Genomic DNA, 14,531 nt, shown 5'->3' with positions numbered 1-14,531 from the left:
CAGTCTCTCCCCACAGCTGCTTGAAGTGAACAAGCAATGGGACCAGCATTTCCGGTCCATGAAGCAGCAGTATGAGCAGAAGGTAATGCAGGGGCCATCAGGACTCAAGATTGAAATGGTTCCTGGCTCGACTCTCAGGGCCTCCAGCCTCCACCTTGCTGCTGCCCCCTCAGCAGCTCCAGGGCTTGGAGGTGGTCCAGGCTGAGCCCTGGCATGGCCGAGAGGAGAAGTAGGGCTGGCAGTGTTGGAGGGCCCAGTGGGGACTGAGCCCCGCCTGTGTCCCAGTGCACCCTGCACCCCTGCCCTCACATCCCATCCTCCATCTCTGCACCCAGATCACTGAGCTTCGCCAGAAGCTGACCGATCTGCAGAAGCAGGTGACTGACCTGGAGGGTGAGCGTGAGCAGAAGCAGCGCGACTTTGACCGCAAGCTCCTCCTGGCCAAGTCCAAGATTGAAACAGAGGAGGTAAGTGTGACTGCCAGTCCCTGCAGTGTCCGCTCTGGCAAACCATTTGCAGGGAGCTCAGTGATGTGAACAAGCCAGGGCCAGGGAGTGGGGAGGCCTTGGTATTCTAGCTCCAGCTTTAGGGCTGAAGGGCCATGTGACCACAGGCAAAAGCACCTTCTTTTCTGTGCCTCAGTTTCCCGTTTGGAAATTTAGGAAGTTGTATTAGGTATTGCTTTTCAAGCTTTCCTGTTTTCATACAGAAGAACTTTTTGTTCAGTTAAAATCTTATGGTCAGGGGAACCTTAATGGGGAAGTACAGAATATAAAGGAGGTCCAGGCAGGCCCTCTCTATTGCACTTGGCAGGGGTGGGTGCTGCTAAGTGTTCAGGGTAGTAGGGACTGCTTGTGAGGAGGGCTAGCACATTACACAAAGCTTCATGCATTCATTCACCTGCTCTGTGTTCCTTAGCTTGTGCCCCAGAGATTCAGGGGTGAGCAGCCCGGTCGTACCCTTGAAGGGGAAAGAGATGCCAAGCAACTAATTACACAAGCAGATAAATTAGTGAAAGTGCAGTAAGTGCTACAAAGGAGAAGTCACAGGGGTCAGAGGGCATGAAGGGGGACTAGACTCAGTCTGGGGGACCAGGTGCAGGTGCCCTGAGGAAGTGGTGTCTGGTCTGCTGTTTGTGTGGCAGACACTAGCCAGAGCCCTTCAGGACCCTAGGGCAGCTTCAAGAAGAGTGGCCATTTGGCTCTAGACTCTCAAAAAACCCATTGCTGTCAACTCATAGCGACCGTATGTATAGGACAGGGTAGAACTGCCCCATAGGGTTTCCAAGGAGTGACTGGTGGATTCAAACTGCCGACCTTTTGGTTAGCAGCCGTAGCTCTTAACCACTTTGCCACCAGGGGGTCACTGTGAGTTGGAATTGACTGGACAGCAACAGGTTTCCAGACTCTCAGGTGATTGTCTTTATGTCTCGATGGTTTCTCCTTCACGGGAACCTGGCATGGACTTCCGCCTAATTTAAGAAAGGACATTCCACACACAGATTGCATTTCAGAGTCCCCCCCCATCGGCATGTGATACCGGGCCTTATCTGAGTGGTGTCAACCTGCCTCTGTGACCACCCCCTCACCTTGAAGGTGTGTGTGTTGGGGAGGGCACTTCTCTGTCTCTTCTCGAGTACATGAGCACATCTTGTGACTCGCAGCCAGATAGCCTGGCTCTTTCCCCCACCCCCCCTCACGCACATCAATGGGTGAGACAAATCCCTGGAATCTCACAGCTCTTCCCTGTCAGCCAGGGGTAAGGTGGGACATACAGGGATAGAGGCCATGCTTAATCCTGGCGCCTCTTGGGCGGGGAGTCCAGACAACTCCCACAGTTCCTGACCAAGGCTGCCCTTAGCAATTCCTTGCTGGAAATAGCTCACCAACCGGCTTGTAGAATATTGAGTAAAGGTCACACGGGGGAAATGGCAGTCCCGGAATGAAAACTAACCCCTGCGGCCTATTTCCTAATCCATATTATATGAATGTTGTTGTTCGTGGCTGTGGAGTCAGCCCCTGACTCATTGTGACCCCATGCACGTGGGATCGGACTGTTGTGATCTCATTTTCAGAAGTAGATCGCAAGGCCTTTCTTCCTGATCCATCTTAGTCTGGAAGTTCCAGTAAAACCTGCTCAGCATCATAGCAACACGCAAGCCTCCACTGACAGATGGGTGGTGGCTGTGTATGAGGTGCACTGGCCAGGAATCAAATCTGGGTCTCCTGTACGGAAGGCAAGAATTTTACCACTGAACCACCAATGCCCTCGTTATATGAATACTTAGCTGTAAATTGTTTAAACAATAGAGGTAAAATGAAAGTATCCCTTGACCACTTTCACCCTCAACTCCAAGCCCTCACTAGATATACCTACTGTTACTGACTGACCACTTGTCTTAGTTATCTAGTGCTGCTGTAACAGAAATACCACAAGTGGATGGCTTTTAACAAACAAATTTATTTTCTCACTGTTTAGGAGGCTAGAAGTCTGAATTCAGGGTGCTGGCTCTAAGGGAAGGCTTACTGTCACTGTCAGCTCTGGGGGAAGGTCCTTGTCACTTCAGCTTGTTTCCTGATTCCTTGGAGATCTCCATGTGGCTTTGCATCAGTCTTTCTCCATCTCTGCTTCATAGCTTGCTTATTTAATCTCTTTTATGTCTCCAAAGAGATTGACTCAAGACCTACCCTACACTAATCCTGCCTCATTAACATAACAAAGACATGTCATTCCCAAATGGGACTATAACCACAGGCATAGAGGTTAGGATTTACAACACATGTTTTTGGGGGACACAATTCAAACCGTAACACCACTGTTGCCAAACCTTTTCCCCACGTGTATACACGTAGAAATATATAGCTTATCCTGGGTGTGCCCCGCCCAAGTAGTTTTTCCAGTACCCTGTGCTGCCATCCCCTGTTTTAAACACTTCGTTTGACTTAGAAGGGGAGAGACCACTGGAATAGGAGAACAGAGTTCTAGTCACAGCTCAGTGCATGGCCTTGGGTAAAGCCTCCCACCTCTCTGTCCACTCATTTCCCATCGTGTGGAGGGACTCGATGCCCTCTGAGATGAAGAAGCAGCCCTTCTTGTTCCAGAGTGGATTTTGGGAGCGATGCTTTTACCTCAAAGCCTCCCCAGGTTTCTTCTGAGCTGTGGTGATCTTTCTTTTAACCCCACAGTATTTCGTTTGTTTCTCTGAGAAGGAACACTTTCTGACTCATGTTATGTTTGTTTCTATAAGTGACATCTCTTCTCTAGGCTCAGAAGCTCTAAGCGCTGAAAGTTCTAGAGCTTATCAGTGGTTCCTAACTTCCTGTGGGTCACAGGCCCCTGTGAGAAGCTAGAAAACTGCACACAGACAAAATTTTGCATTCAGTTTTGGGGCTCACAGACCCCCTGAAACCCACCTGGGACTCATGTAAGAACCTCTTATCCATGGCAGAGACATGATAGAGCTGAGACAAGAGAGGGCTGTAATGGTGCCCAATGTCTCAGCAAACTGGTGTTAGAATCCAGAGCCTTTCACTCAACTAAGCCCACGTCTTCAAGGGCTGAGACCATAGGGGCATTGTCCCTCTGACCCCAGCTGCCTAGTGTGGCGCCTGGCATGTGACCAGTGGGATGGCTGCTGGGTGAGGAGTGGGAGGGAAGGCACACGTGACCTAGGAGCGAGGCACTCATGCAGGCCTCCTGGAGAAGCCCCCGCCTCACGCCTGTCTTCCCTGCAGGCTGACAAGGAGAAGCTGACAGCCGAGGCCAAGGAGCTGCGCCAAAAGGTCAAGTACCTGCAGGACCAGCTAAGCCCACTCACTCGGCAACGGGAATACCAGGAAAAGGAGATCCAGCGGCTCAACAAGGTGGGTGGCCTGGCCCTGGTCCCTGTGGAGGTTCTCAGTACAACCGCACAGTTCCAGCCCCTTCTTCTGCTGCCCTTTTCCACCCACTCAGTTCCAGCCCCTTGGGTGAGCCTGTGCTGGCTCTGACCTCAAGGCCTTAGCACAGGCTGTTTCCTCAACAGTGCCACTCGGCCCCTTATACTTCACTTGCCTCACTCCTGCTTGTCGTTCAGGCTTAGCTTTTACGTCATGTCCTCAGGGAGGCTGTCCCTGACTCTCAGCCAGGTCCCTTGTTATATACTCTTAAAGCACTAGGACCTTCTCCTACCACATTCCTTCTCATATTATCTTGTCATTGTGAATTTACTTATCTGCCTTCCCATGCCATGGTGGACAGGTGCTCTTCTTCACCAGCGTGTATCCACAGTGCCTGGCACGGTGCCCAGCACCAAGCATATTGCTGAAGGAAGTGGGTGAGCACAGCCCCGAGGGTTCCTACCCTTGTGGGATTCAGGGAGATGGGGCACCTCAGGGTGGAGGCTGGGTAAAGCAGAAACCCTTTGATCTGAGCCTATGGGACAGGCCAGGGCTGGGTTTTTGTTCTAGGCCAAGCTTGGCTACTTTAACCTTTCTGGGACTCAGTTTTGCCGTCTGAACCCTGGGTAGAATCACTCTAGCACTGCCTGGCTTCCAGCACAGGGGCTAAAGGAAACATGCTACAGGAGGGAGCTTTGAAAGAAAATTGTTTTCTGAAGGCGTGGAGGAGTTACCAAGTTTGTGGACCAGCTTTCCCATTTGTCCTGTCTGTTTTCCCTTTTTCTCTGTCTCCTGGCCCTGGTCACATGGTCTCTGGACAGCGTTTGGTGTTCACTGGGTCCCAGCCCTGTTGGAGGTAACCCTCTCTGTTTGGTGTATTGTTTTACAAGCGTTGATTATGCTAAGCTGGAACTCTCATGGCCTGTTCTCTTAGAAGAAAAAATGATCTGTCATGTGCTGGGGGCTTTGGAGCCCTAGATCTGGGCAGAATATTGTACATGGCACTGACCATAGAGATGACCATCGGCAGGATCCCTGCCCTCCAGGCATTACTGGCATTGCTGTTGGGGACAGAGTTACCATGCTTGCAAATGACTAATGCAAGCCAGGTGGACTGCTTTGCTTGTGTCCTCGGGCAAGTCCTTCCTGTCCCTCAGTCATCTCATCTATAAAATGGGCAGAGTAGGAAAACGAAGTGGAGCCATAACTTCCCCTCAGAGCATCCTGACTTCAGTCTGGGTTCAGCAGTTTCCTTGAATTTCTGGGGAAGCCAAGGCGGGTGCCAAGGGGTCCAAGTTGGGGGAAGGCCTCTTGAGTCTCCCTGTGGTTCCAGGGCAGCAGGCAGCTGGCTAGCCTCTCTGTCTGTGGGGCTCTGTGCCCTGCCCCATGTTAGGCATGTGTGCAGTGCTGAGACACGGCAACCCAAGTCCCTGCTGACCAGAGGGTTAAAGTTCAGGTAGTGGTTGTTATGAGTTGAATGGTGTTCCCCCAAAATATATGTCGTAAATCCTAACCTCTATGCTTGTGGTTATAATCCCATTTGGGAATTGGTTGTCTTTGTGATGTTAATGAAACAGGATTAGTGCAGGGTGTGTTTTGAGTTAGTCTCTTACAAGATATAAAAAGAGCAGATTAGGACAAGCAAGCAAGCAGAGATGAGGGAAGAGAGATGCCAAGCCACATGAAGACCGCCGAGGAGCAGAAGCTCAGAAGAGACAAGGACCTTCCTTCAGAGCTGACAGAGAGAGAAAGCCTTGCCCTAGAGCTGGCGTCCTGAATTTGGATTTCTAGCCTCCTAAACTGTGAGAAAAAATACGTTTCTGTTTGTTAAAGCCATCCACTAGTGGTATTTCTGTAATAGCAGCACTAGATATCTAAGACAGAATTTGGTACCGGGAGTGGGGTTGCTGCTCTAACAAATACATACAGTGTGGAAGTGGTTTTGGAATTGGTAATGGGTAGAGGCTGGAAGAGTTTGAAGGTGTCTAATAGTAAAACCATAGATTGCCTTGAAAAGACTGTTGGTAGAATTACTGATGTCAAAGGCAGTTCTGGTGAGGGCTCAGAAAGAAGTGAGGAGAGCTAGGCAGAAAGTCTCTGTCATCTCAGAGAATACATATGGCACCAGCAACAGAATGTTGCTAGAAATTTGGACGTTAAATGTGAATACCGGAAGGATATTTACCTATGTTTTATTGACTAGGCAAAGGCATTTGACTGTGTGAATCATAACAAATTATGGATAACATTGTGAAGAATGGAAATTCCAGAACACTTAATCGTTCTTGTGAGGAACCTGTACATAGACAACGGCAGTCATTTGAACAGAACAAGGGGATACTGCGTAGTTTAAAGTCAGGAAAGGTGTGCATCAGGGTTGTATCCTTTCACCATACGTGTTTAGTCTGTATGCTGAACAGATAATCTGAGAAGCTGGACTATATGAAGAAGAGCATGGCATCAGGATTGGAGAAGACTAACAACCTGCGATATGCAGATGATGCAAACTTGCTTGCTGAAAGTGAAGAGAATTTGAAGCACTTACTGATGAACATCAAAGACTATAGCCTTCAGTATGGATTACATCTCAACATAACACAAAAACCCTCACAACTGGATCAATAAGCAACATCCTGATAGATGGAGAAAATATTGATGTTGTCAAGGATTTCATTTTACTTGGATCCACAATCAGCACCCATGGAAGCAGCAGTCAAGAAATCAGATGATGTATTGCGTTGGGCAAATCTGCTGCAAAAGCCCTCTTTAAAGTGTTAAAAAGCAAGGATGTCACTTTGAGGACTAAGGTGTGCTTCACCCAAGCCATGGTATTTTCAGTTGCCTCATATGCATGCAAAAGCTAGACAATGAATAAGGAAGAAATGATGAAGGAGAAATGATGCCTTTGAAGTATGGTGTTGGCAAAGAATATGGAATATATCATGGACTGCCAGAATAATGAACAAATCTGTCTTGGGAAAAGTACAGCCAGAATGCTCCTTAGAAGCAAGGGTGGCGAAACTTCATCTCATGTACTTTGGATGTGTTATCAGAAGGGACCAGTTCCTGGAAAAGGACATCATGCTTGGTAAAGGGGGGGGGGGTCATCGAAAAAGAGGAAGACCCTCAACAAGATGGATTGACACTGTGGCTGCAACAGTGGGCTCAAGCATAGCAAAGATTTTTGAGGATGGCACAGGACTGGGCAGTTTTTTGTTCTGTTGTACGTAGGGTCACTATGAGTCGGAACTGACTTGATGGCACCTAACAACAACAACATATGTGCTTCTGGTGAGGCTTTAAAAGAAAATTATGAACATGTGATTGGGCAGTGGAGGAAGGACGATGCTTTTTAGGCAATGGCAAAGAACTTGTCTGAATTATGTTCAAACATTTAGTAGAAGGTAGAACTTGTAAGTGATGAACTTGGCTATTTAGCTGAGAATATTTCTAAGCAGTATTTTAAAGGAGCCATATGGTTTCTCCTTACAGCTTATAGTAAAATGTAAGAGGAAAGAGATGGACTTAAAAATGAACTGTGTAAAATGAAAACTTAAAAGATATGGAAAATTCTGTTCTACAGGCTAAGGACACATGTCCTAGAATTTTCACCAAGGATGCGGCTATACAATCTTTTGTTAAAGAGATTAAGCCTGTGACTGATGGATCTAACCAGCTACCACAGCAGAAATCCCATCAGCTTAGACTGAAGGGGTCAGAGACAGATCGAAAAGAAACTGTCTGCCTCTTGGAATTCTACAAGCAGGAAAGAGGCCAAAGGAGCTACATCTCTTGTCCTCCAGGAAAAGAAAAGGACCATCTCTAGAGCAGCTCAGAGATCAGCAGAACTGTTGGAAGGAGCACAGGAAGCAGAGCATTCTCGGTTTCAGTGGGTGGGGTCATGGTCTCCTGGATCTCAAAGGGTGAGCCCACAGCGTCCTAGGTTTCAAAGAGTCAGTTCTTCGCCAACTCAGTTCTGGAGTGTGGGGCTGATGTTAAGGCATGGCGGGGGATGGGCTACCGCCCAAAGCTTAGGGTGTGGGGCTGCCATGCCTAAGGGGCAGAAGAACGGGGCTGCCGGGGCCTAGGGGTGGGATCGCCACTCAGATGGACTAGGAGAATGGGGCCACCCAAGACCAAGAGAGCAAAGTTGCCATTTCAGTGGGCCTGGAAGGCAAAGCTGAAATCCAGGGCCAAGGGACCTCCACCCAGAATCCAGCGGGCATGGCCAACACCCAGTCTGGAGAGGTGGAACTATTGTCCAGATGGTCCCAAAGAACGGAAGATTATTTTCAAGTCCTGAGAGCTAATGTAAATTGTTCTGCTGGGTTTTGGACTTGCTTGATGCCCGTTATCCCTTCTTTCCCTCCAATTTCTCCCATTTAGTAATGGAAATACCTACCTTGTGCCTGTTCCACCATAGTATGTTTGAAAGAGATAACCTGTAGTCTAGATTTCACAGGCTCACAGATGAAGAAGAATTTTGCCCCAGGATGGAACGTGCCGGAAGTCTCACCCATATTTGATTTAGATAATTCAGAAGATGAGATTTTGGACTTGGAGTTGATTTAAGACTTTTGGGATGATGGGATGCGATGAATGTGTTTTGCATGTGGGAAGGACATGAATTTTGGGGGGGCCAAAGGATAGAAAGTTATGGATTGAATTGTATCCCCCAGAAATATGCGTTGTAAATCCTAACCTCTGTGCCTGTGGTTATAATCCCATTTGGGAGGATTTTGTCTTTGTTATGTTGATGAGGCAGAGTTAGTGTAGGGTGTATCTGGAGTCAGTCTCTTTTGAGATAGAAAAGAGATTAAACAAGCAAGCTAAGAAGCAGAGATGGGGGAAGACTGATGGCAAGCCACGTAAAGATCTCCAAGGAACCAGGAAACAGAAGCTGAAGATACAAGGACCTTCTGCCAGAGCTGACAGAGAGAGAAAGCCTTCCCCTAGAGCCGGCACCCTGAATTTGGACTTCTAGCCTCCTAAACTGTGAGAAAATAAATTTCTGTGAAAGCCATCGACTTGTGTTATTTCTGCTGTAGCGGCACTAGATGACTAACACAGTGATAAAGGGTGATCTGTTATGAAAGTCTTGAGAGGCATTCCAAAATAACATGTTAACAGTGTCAAAAGAGAAAACAGTTAATAGAAACCTCTTAGAAGATGTGAGCATACTGCTAGCATGAAGGACAATATTTTGTTTGCCTGGTAGATTAAGGATACTTTTCCTTTTAAGAAAAAATAAAAGTTATTTGATTATATTTCAACGTTAGAAAGGTAAAATAATAAATAAGTAGAAATTAAAAAACCAAGTATAATCTAACTAGATCCCTGGTGGCACAGTGGTGAAGCACTCGGCTGCTAACTGAAAGGTCAGTGGTTCAAACCCACCAGCTGCTCAGTGGGAGAAAGATGTGGCAGTCTGCTTCCATAATGATTTTCAGTCTTGGAAACCCTAAGGGGCAGTTTTGCTCTGTCCCATAGGGTTGCTAGGAGTCAGAATTGACTCTATGGTAGAAGGTTTGGTTTTTTTGTTGTTTATAATCTAACTACAGAAGAGTCGAGGATGGAAGTGTTGGCTCGGGCAGAATGGGTCACCGAAACTGAAGAATCCGAAGGAATCTGAAGACTCTCAGGGCAGGGCTTCCCCAAAGGACTTGTTATTCTTTCTAGCTCCAGGTGCTAAGAATTGAGCCACACTTGCTTAGGGAAGGAGAGATTCTCCCTCCTACATTAGAGGCCCAGGGTACTGGTTAAGAGCGTACTCTGGATTTGAATCCTGGCTTTGCCACTTAATAGCTGTGTGACCTTGGACGAGTCATTTCAGGTCTCTGAGCCCAGTTTTCACATCTGTACAATGGGGATGGTAATCATAGTCTCACCTTTTCTTCAGAGGATTGTGGAGAGGATTCGATGAAATGATGTGTTAGTTAAATAGGATGACATTTATTAAATAGTAGTGGTGGGGGTGCTTATTATCACTGACATCAGGAAGGGGTCTCTGAGGATGACCACTCCAATGGGACCTAACTTCCAGGGGCTTCTGCTGATGGTCCCGTCCCCTCTCTCCCCGCTCTTAGGCCCTGGAGGAAGCACTGAGTCTGCAGACCTCTCCATCGTCTCCACCAGCAGCATTTGGGAGCCCAGAAGGAGCGGGGGGCCTCCTAAGGAAGCAGGAGCTGGTCACCCAGAACGAATTACTGAAACAGCAGGTGAGGCTGGGGGAGGAGGTCAGGTAGAAGGGCTCAGTGGGAGCTGGAGCATTCCTGAGGGCCAGGATGGATCTGGAAGTCACGTGGAAGCTGGAATTTGTAGGCCATTTCTGGCCATCAGCCAGGACCTCTTCCTGGTTATGAGTTTCTCCATTCCGGAAATGTATCTCTGATTTATGTCATTCCTCTACCACCTTCAGAAATCCTGGTGGCATAGTGGTTAAGTGCTACGGCTGCTAACCAAAAGGTCAGCAGTTCAAATCCACCAGGTGCTCTTTGGAAACCCTATGGGGCAGTTCTGCTGCATCCTATAGGGTCAGCAGAGTCAGAATAGACTCGATGGCAATGAGTTTGGGTTTTTGTTTTTTTTTTCCTACCATCTTAATGCACCACCTGTGCTATTATTTACCTAGTATTTTTTTTTAATTGAGGAGAAATTCGCCTAACATAAATTTAACTATTTAAAAGTGAACAATTTGGTGGCATTTCATTCACAACATAGGTGATGTAACTGCCGCCTTTGTCGAGTTCCCAAACATTTCATCACCCCAGTGGGAGCCTTATTTGCTACACTTTTGATCCTCCTAAGTCATCTCTCACCAGGTCAGCATCATGCTGATCTGCAAGAAGGATGAAAACAACAGGCTTGGGCAGCATGGTGCACGGCAGAGGTAGGCTTATCCCAGCCCCTCTGCCAGGGCACCCTGCAGTCTGCTCCTGGAGCCAGGAGACCCAAATTCCAGTCCTCCACCCACACTCTGGTTCTGTGACCTCTGTCTCTCCGTGGGTCTTCCTAGAATGAAAGGGTTGAGCTGGTGGATGGCTTTCAGCCTTTCTTTTTCAGTCATGAATTCTGTGTTCAAATAAAGTCCTACTTCGAAGGCCAGAATATAAAACAGGAACGCAGAAATGCCCTTATTGAAGTTGAGGATGGGAGTTGGAGGTACACCTGTTCACTCCCCACGGTCACCCAGAGACCTGGTGAAATCAGCCCAATATCTGGGACCCCCAGCAGGAGGCATGGGTTCTGGGCCTGAGCAGGTCTGAGCCTTCACTCCCCACCCCCCTACTCCCTCCAGGTGAGGATCTTTGAGGAGGACTTCCAGAGGGAGCGCAGCGATCGAGAGCACATGAATGAGGAGAAGGAAAAGCTGAAGAAGCAGGTGGAGAAACTGCAGGCCCAGGTCACCCTATCGAATGCCCAGGTGAGAGTGACTGGATGCAGGAAAGGGTAGTTGGCATGTCCTTATGGGGAGGGGGCGTGGGCGGGATGCTCCCTGGTGAGACTGGGATACTCACTCACTGGTTCTACTTCCAGCTCTGCTGCCAGAATCCTGTGTGATCTTGGCAAGCCCTTCCCTTGTCTGACCCTTTGTGCCATGATGAGATTTAAACTCCACTGCTTCAAGATAACCTTCTAGCTCTGACAGTCCCTAATCTATGTTGATGTCTTAAAAGAGCAATTTAGGAGTTGGCCCTGAGCCACCCACTGTCTTCCAAAATGGAACTAAAAGATGCTAAGTACTGAAGCATGGAAGCAGCAAGGCTCACCTGATTCCTCCTGCCCTTTGGGCAGATCACCCAAGATGACCAGGGCTCACCTGCAGCCAACAGCTGGGCCTTCTGCGGGGGTGACCAACCTCTGTGGGCTAGGCCCTGGCTCCGGGCCCTGCCAGGAACTGCATGTGCCAACAGTCTTCTCCTTCTTTCTCCTTCTCTCAGATAAAAGCATTCAAAGATGAGGAGAAGGCCAAAGAAGCCCTCAAACAGCAGAAGAGAAAAGCAAAGGTGAGGCTTGAGGGAGGAAGCAGCACTGCCTCATCTTCCTTCTTCAGAGAGCTACAGTCTCATGGGAGAGACAGTGTTTGCTCAGATGTCCCACACTCTGTGGCATCTCACTAATGAGTTGTGAGTACAGGTATGGCACTTAGAACAGTACTTGGCACAGAGGGAGTGCTCAGGACATGTTAACTGTCATCGTTGATATTCTTTGCCTGTGTACCAGCCTTCCCTGCCTGTTATCAGCCTCCCGTGCCCATGAACCAGGCTTCCCTACCCATGTACCCAGCCTTCTGTGCCTGAGTACCAGCCTCCTGTCCCCATGTACCGGGCTTTTGTGCCCATGTACCATGTACCCAGCCTTCTGTGCCCATGTGTCAGCCTTCAGAGAGCTGAGCCTCTAAATAGAGGGAGATGACATAGGTGTCACTGGGGACAGCCTGTGCAGCCTGTTGCAAGGCAGAGTTAGATGCTGGCCTTTTTTGCAGTCCTCGGGAGAGCGCTACCACGTGGAGCCCCACCCGGAGCACCTCTGCGGGGCCTACCCCTATGCCTACCCACCCATGCCAGCCATGGTGCCACACCATGGCTACGAAGACTGGTCCCAGATCTGTTACCCTCCGCCCCCTATGGCCATGGAGCACCCACCCCCACTCCCCAACTCGCGCTTCTTCCATCTGGTAAGTCTCTGCCTCTTCACTCCAGGACACACACAGGCCACCCACAACACTTTCCAGAGGGGACCAGCACGCGAGAGGTCAGAAACTTCATTCTCAGTGCCTTCCTGAAGAGCACTGGTGTGCAGACAGACAGCCAGGGCTCGGCTCTGGCCTGCCGTCGCAGGGGCGAGGGTTCTCCAGCCCAGAGCCAGCCAGGATTACTGGTGAGGGATAGAAAAGGCTGAGCACAGAGCAGGACAGAAAGGCGGGGTCCCTCCAGCCTCCCAGGCCAGGGATACTAGTTTGTGTTTGACTTTTTCTTATAACCTCCGCATGTAACTGGGTACCAGATCCTCACCATTCTTTCTCTTTATTCCTTTTCCCTTTCTTTTTTGCTCCTTTCCCCCCTTGCCTTCCTTTTCTCTCCTTTTTCCTCCCGCCCTTCATTTCCCTTCTCTTTTCCTTTCTTATGATCTTTCTCCAAAGTGCTGCTGCCACCTGCCCCTTCTTCTCCAGCCCCACAGCCCTGCCTCAGGCATTCCTCGGCTCTCACCTGGACAAGCACAGCAGCCGCCTATCTGGCCCCCTTTCCACATTGTCCCCATATAACCGTTCTTCACACACATCTTTAAACACTGGAGTATAGTGCGGTGCTTAAGAGAATGGCTCTGGGGTTATAGAGACCTGCATTCAAATCCAGGCTTTGCCACTTGACTAGCCAGATGGCCATCAGCAAGTTATTAACCCCTCTGAGTCTCAGTTTCCTCACCTATAAAATGGGGATCATAACCTGGGTTGTTGTAAGGATGGTGACCCCATGTACAACAGAACAAAATGCCACCTGGTCCTGTGCCATCTTCAAGATTGTCGGTATGCTTGAGTCCATTGTTGTAGCCTCTGTGTACATTGAGTGCCTTCCAGCATACGGCTTCATCTTCTAGCACTATGTCGAACAGTATTCTGTTGTGATCCATAGGGTTTTCTTTGGCTGGTGGCGTAGTGGTTAAGAGCTATGGCTGCTAACCAAAATGTCGGCAGTTCGAATCCACCAGGCGCTCCTTGGAAACTCTATGGGGCAGTTCTGGTCTGTCCTGTAGGGCCACTACAATCGGCATCGACTCAACAGCAACAGATTTTTTCTTTTTTTAATTTTTGGAAGTAGATTGCCAGGCCTTTTTTTCTAGTCTGTCTTAGTCTGGAAGCCCCACTGAAACCTGTCCACCATGAGTGATCCTGCTGGGACCTGAAATACCGGTGGCATAGCTTCCAGCGTCATAGCAACATGCAGGCCCCCACAGTATGACAGATGGGTGGTCGGAATTATACTTGCTAATGTCTATAATGCCGTTGTGATTGCCAGCGTAATCATTGATTTCTAAGCATCAGTTTTGTATCAGCCAGAGTACGCATGGCGTTCGCCTCGTGGGGGAATGCGGAATCAGAGCTCCCAAGTGATGGACACGCCTGCAGCCAGGCCCCCGGATCCAGGTGAGCTTGCTCCCCTGAGTACTGGATTGTCCCCCAACCCCACCCCAGGAGTGAGAACTTCTTATCTGTCAGGGTTGCCTCAGTTTGGGAGTGATGTTGCTACTTTCTGATCTTGATGGAGAGAAGACTTAGCTTTCTGAAATCCTGTTAAAAGGAGAGTGGTGGTGACTGGGGAGTGAGGGGATTCGAACCATCCATTCATTTGTTCATCATAGTTTATCATCTGAATGCCAGGCCCTGTGCTAGGGATACCAAAAGAGAGTAGAAAGAAATACGGTCCCTACGCTGTGGAGCTGACTTTGTAGTGAGGGGGACACAGGTGAATTTAAAAATTGCACAGAGAAGCATGTGATTACACTCTGAGCAAGTGCCCTGAGGGAAGAAGAGCAGGTTTGTATGAGAGCAGATAAGAAAGGGACCTGACCTAGACTGGGGCTAGGAAAGCTTCCAGGAGGCAGTGATGCTTGAGCTGAGATCCTCAGAACCAGCGGCATTAAGTAGGTGAAGAG

At 48.8% G+C, this 14,531-nt stretch overlaps 1 protein-coding gene across 1 annotated transcript; it reads left to right on the top strand.

Annotated features, from left to right (window-relative positions):
- Positions 1-16: 16 nt before the first annotated feature.
- Positions 17-14,518, top strand: LOC101343068 (TNFAIP3-interacting protein 1-like; the record flags this gene model as incomplete). Its single annotated transcript, XM_023725872.1, has 8 exons — positions 17-82; positions 336-467; positions 3,735-3,863; positions 9,965-10,096; positions 11,176-11,301; positions 11,819-11,884; positions 12,364-12,555; positions 13,932-14,518. Coding segments are annotated over 8 exons (1,044 nt in total), but the record flags the coding sequence as incomplete, so codon positions are not given.
- Between the last annotated feature and the right edge of the window lie 13 nt (positions 14,519-14,531).

This window comes from Trichechus manatus, unplaced genomic scaffold, assembly GCF_000243295.1.
Source record: "Trichechus manatus latirostris isolate Lorelei unplaced genomic scaffold, TriManLat1.0 scaffold00583, whole genome shotgun sequence".
NCBI lineage: Eukaryota > Metazoa > Chordata > Mammalia > Sirenia > Trichechidae > Trichechus > Trichechus manatus.
The sequence above is the reverse complement of the archived record's forward strand: the minus strand, read 5'-3'. Positions and strand labels throughout refer to the sequence as shown.